The 4626-nt window shown below is 36.7% G+C and overlaps 1 protein-coding gene across 1 annotated transcript in view; it reads right to left on the reverse strand.

Annotated features, from left to right (window-relative positions):
- LOC104855140 (protocadherin alpha-9-like) overlaps positions 1–4626 on the reverse strand; it is a gene marked incomplete at its 3' end in the record, with an annotated part of 15254 nt that overhangs the window by 8622 nt on the left and 2006 nt on the right. Inside the window, exons 2-4 of the mRNA XM_033765581.1 lie at positions 4215–4595; positions 2223–2296; positions 6–242 (exon numbers count right to left, since the gene is read on the reverse strand). Coding sequence (XP_033621472.1) covers positions 6–242; positions 2223–2296; positions 4215–4595 — 692 coding nt within the window. The remainder of the gene's footprint in view (positions 1–5; positions 243–2222; positions 2297–4214; positions 4596–4626) is intronic.

The raw sequence follows: 4626 nt of genomic DNA on the forward strand, positions 1-4626 counted from the left end.
CCAGCCCCAGGTCCTGCGCGATGCGGCCCACGAAGGTGCCGTGTTTGGCCTCCTCGGGGACCGAGTAGTGGAGCTGGCCGCTCCCGGTCTCCCAGACTGCGAGGAACAGGAAGGAGAGCAACAGACGCTGGGATCCCGGATCGCTGTATCTGGAGACCAACATCTTAGCTTTCTCTTGTTTTACAAGTCGATGAATACTCCGACTGGAACGCACACAGGCTGTGATATTCCTAGTTCGATTGCTTCCATTTTTCATAAAAACATTAGAGACCTCAGAATATTGCCACTTCCTAGTCCTTGAGAAACAACGTTGTGCGCCTTTGATCTAAAAAGCTACATTTTGTGGACGACAGCGACATCCGGTGGCTTAATGTGTAAGTACAATTACATGAGTAACTTCTCTCCTTCATATTTTTTAGTTCGATTTTTATGTATTTTTACCTCTGTGGACTTTCAAAGCCTCATAATTATATCTCTTTTGTATATAGTAATAATGACTGTTGGTCCCAGGTACAATGTTTTCTTTAACGTGGAACCTCAGAGAAGTAATTCCTTCCCCAACCACATATTTATTGTTAAACTTTAAAATATCCTTGAAATTTGTACACTGCTGAGTGTACTCATATTTTATTGGATGGAAAGCATAGGTCTCATCAAGCTATGGTACTTAAACTTCCAGACAACATAAGAATATATGTGAATTACTGACATCAATATCAGGTGTTTCTCATTTAGATTTATTTTCCAGCTTACTAAACATGTGAGTTTCATTTCCCAACAGTGTGACTTCCTCACGTTTCAGTTTCTGCTTTTATCACATAACGGTAACATAGTGGTTGTGTGAAATATGGTATGTATATAAAGTGCCTAGGACAGTACCTTAAGGAGAGTGAGTGTTTCATAAAAGGGAATTATTCTCAGGCCTCAAATTTGGTCACATTTGCATTCATGGTGCTCAAAACCAAATTTGGCTCCTCAGGAAAAACTGCCTACAGGACATTATCATATGACAATAGCTCAATATTGCTTCTGCATAGCTGATGGGGTGGTTTTTGTTTCTGAGAATACAGGAACATGCCTTTATTTTTAAAACAGATACCTTCTTTTTGAAAGTTTACATAAGAAAAACGAATCATAATTATGTCTTAATAAAATAATTCACAAGTTAATAAATTCTGCTTTCAAAGAAAATCACTTTCATCCTTGTTAGTTAGGTTTTGCAAATACCCAGGTGATGTGGTCCTGGAATTTATCTAATAGTTTTTTCAGTGTAAATAAATATTTTAATCACTGCCTACAGTGAAAACACTTTCCCATTTCAAAGTTCTTACAGTCAAATATTCAGGAACCCAAATTCTACACTATTCTGGTTTGAAATCTTTAGTGTTCTGCTTTTCAAAAAATAGGAAAATTTAATAATAGAACCTTTGATCCTATATGAGATGGATTTAATAATAGCACTATAAAATTTTTAAATTTATCAATAATTCTTTATGTAGTGCTTATTAAAAGAGGAACAATAGAGCAACAACATTTATAAGTAGAAAAATTGACAGGGGTGCTTTCTTAATCCATGATTTTATGTGTCCTGCTAAATTTTGTTTTTATACTTCTCTGCTTCAAAATGAGTCCAGTGTCAAAATCCATTCAAATTCTGACTTAAGGGATTACTTTCTTATAAGGCATAAATTAAAGTATAGTGTGTTTTCTACCCATTCATAATTTGAGCTACTAATATCTAAATCCACACGTAAGCTTAAAATTAATTAATCACCTAGATACAAAGTGATGGTATAAACTAAATTCCATTCTTGTTAATGTGCAGTTCCTACAAAATAGTAGTGTTCTGACACAGATATTAAATAGCAGTTAGCTAAATTACATCTCTTTAAATAAAAGGAAGCTGCTTTCTCCAGTGCTGAATAGTGCTATGCAGATAAAACTTAAATCGTATAAAAATCATAAGTGGTGCTCATTAAAATGAAGATTTGCCTATTGCACCGATTTTGGAAATTCTTGAGTTTTGATCCAGAATGCTCAATGAAAACTTCAATTATTGCTAATGCAGTTAGTATTCTTAGGACTAAAAGTAGGCTGACCACTGACTTCAATTTCCTAGGATAGATTCAGTTTGTGTCTGTAGTCTGTATCGGTATTTACAAGGCCCTCTCAAAAATACCTGAGAGTGGGAGGCAAATGAATCTGCTCCAGGTACTAATTACCATGTGAGAAGAACTGGTGTAAGGGGAACTTCAATATTTCCATCATGATTCTGGCTTGAATCAAGAAATGTTACCTACAGAGCGAGAAGAGTCTGCCGTTGGGTGCACTAAACTCTCACATCTCTCTTTTTGAACTTCTCATCGTTTTTCAGTCCCAACATCCCCAGCGCCAGGGACTCTATGCTTCCTGATGGTCCCAAAAGATAAATCAATCATTAAAATGTTCACAGCTCTTCAGAAATTTGCAAATGATGACATTTCAAATCAGGGATAGGACAAAGTTAAGATAAAGGTCTACAGTATCAATTATATCAAATAGCAATGAATAATCAGGAATAAATTTTATAATTATGGAGGGCATAGGAAGAACTCAAAATGTAGTAGCTCTAAAAATATATAATATTTCTAAAAGATAGGAGTTCCGGGAAGGATAAGTGACATTCTGGAACCCTGCTATCCATATCACATAATAAGGACCTGAGTGCAAACTCAATGGCACAAAGAACCTGGAAAAACTGCAAAGACATCTTTCATATTAGAAACTCTGAGTCTGAATTTAAAAAAACTAATTTTGATTATACATAAGTTTCATAACAGGAGCTCAGAGACAACTCAAATTTCAAAAGAAAAAAATGGAAAAATAAATTTGTAGCATATCCTAACGTGTTTAGGGGAATATTCTGAAATATTTACTTGAAATGAATTTTATTCGCATTTTCTTAATTATTGTTGCTCTATACTCAAGAGCACTCTGATTTTGTTCCACTGAGATTTTAATACTGTCTAGTAAAATACCTGACACAATATAAAATTGAAAAGCTAAAAAAGAAAGAGACACATAATTCACATAACAAAAAAATATAAGTACAAGTGAAGTAACTTGTGACTTTCAAGGTTCACAATCTCATATCCAGATTCCTGGGCTGCACACTGCTGAAAGAAAGGGAAATCATCTAACTTAGTCTAGGTGTTTTTCTTAAGTCTGAGATTATGGATTTAAAGAGAATTCAAAGGATCAAATTTTTATATTCCAGGAATTTACCACTAAACAGAAATTTTCAATAAAAAGGATTTATTTTTTTTAGAAAAAGAAAGTATATGTTGGGAAATTTTTCTCTAATTTCAGAAAATAGATGGGTTACAAAAACATTTTAAATGTAGAAATTACTGTCAATCAACATTTTCTTATGCTGTAAAAACGCTAAGAATATATTTTATATAAATTGAAATGAGGGTTATACATGTAGCATTTTAACAGAATAAGATTCCTTAGTAAAAAATCATTCTGTCGAGTTTCCTGGAAATTACTTATTAATAACTACAGGTAGATACTGACTGGTGCTGAGCAATGACAACTCAAGAGAGTTTCCCTCAAGCATCCAGAGAAATATACAGAACAACGAAGTCAAGGATTTGTTGGGGTTTGTTATTGTTTGATTGATAGCTTGCTTTTCTTTCTTTCTGCCTTTTATTTTACTTTAACGGTTTTTTGAGATAGTTTCATGTTGCCAAAGTTTGACTCAAAACTAATCTTCATGCCTCAGCCTTCCAAGAGCTAGGATTATAGGCATATACCACCATTCCCAGCAAAGGTTTATGACAAAAAGTACAACTAGACCAAACTACAATGAAAATCCAGGAATAAAAGGTTGATGGTGTAGATGTTTACTAACAATTACCTTAATTTTGACACCCATGAGATTTTGACTGTTATAGCAACTCCGCATAAGCAATTCAATGTCACTCATAAATCTCTAAATAAAATTAATTGAACACTAGATAAATGTCACTTAACAAAAAGTCTTTCATGATTAACATTTGGATATTCAAAAAACAAAAGTCTGCTCCAAAGTAAAAGGATCATAAGTTTTTCTATCCAGATGTTTCTAAAAGATGAAAGCTGTCAATAAGTGTACCATAGGGAGGAATAAACTCATTCAATAAGTGAACAATTATATCAATGTATAAAATCTGAAAAAAAAAAAAGCCTACCTTGCCAGAGGAGTCCAAAACAGCAGGGACCTCGGCTTCCCCGCCTGTAGATTCAGGACACGGAGGGAGACTGGGGCTGAAGGCCATGAGGTCCGTCTTGGGCGGGCCCTCCCCAGAGCACACCCTCTGCCCCCTCTGCTGCGAGTATGACCAGCTCCCCACCGCGCTCGAGCAAACCAGCGTGGGCTTCCCAGGCCCGCACGCGCTCTCCGTGGGCGCCGCCGAGCAGCGCAGCACCGTGTACAGCAGCAGCGTGAGCACCAACAGGCTGGACACCGCGCAGATGGCGATGATCAGGTACACGTTCACATCCACCACCGCCGCCTCAGAGCCCGGCACGCTCACAAATGTCCGCGATGAGGCCTTAGGCGCCTGCCCGCTCTCCACCAGGGACACCAGCACAGTGGCGGTG

Source organism: Fukomys damarensis, unplaced genomic scaffold (assembly GCF_012274545.1).
Source record: "Fukomys damarensis isolate Sample0158 unplaced genomic scaffold, DMR_v1.0_HiC HiC_scaffold_3, whole genome shotgun sequence".
NCBI classification, from domain to species: domain Eukaryota; kingdom Metazoa; phylum Chordata; class Mammalia; order Rodentia; family Bathyergidae; genus Fukomys; species Fukomys damarensis.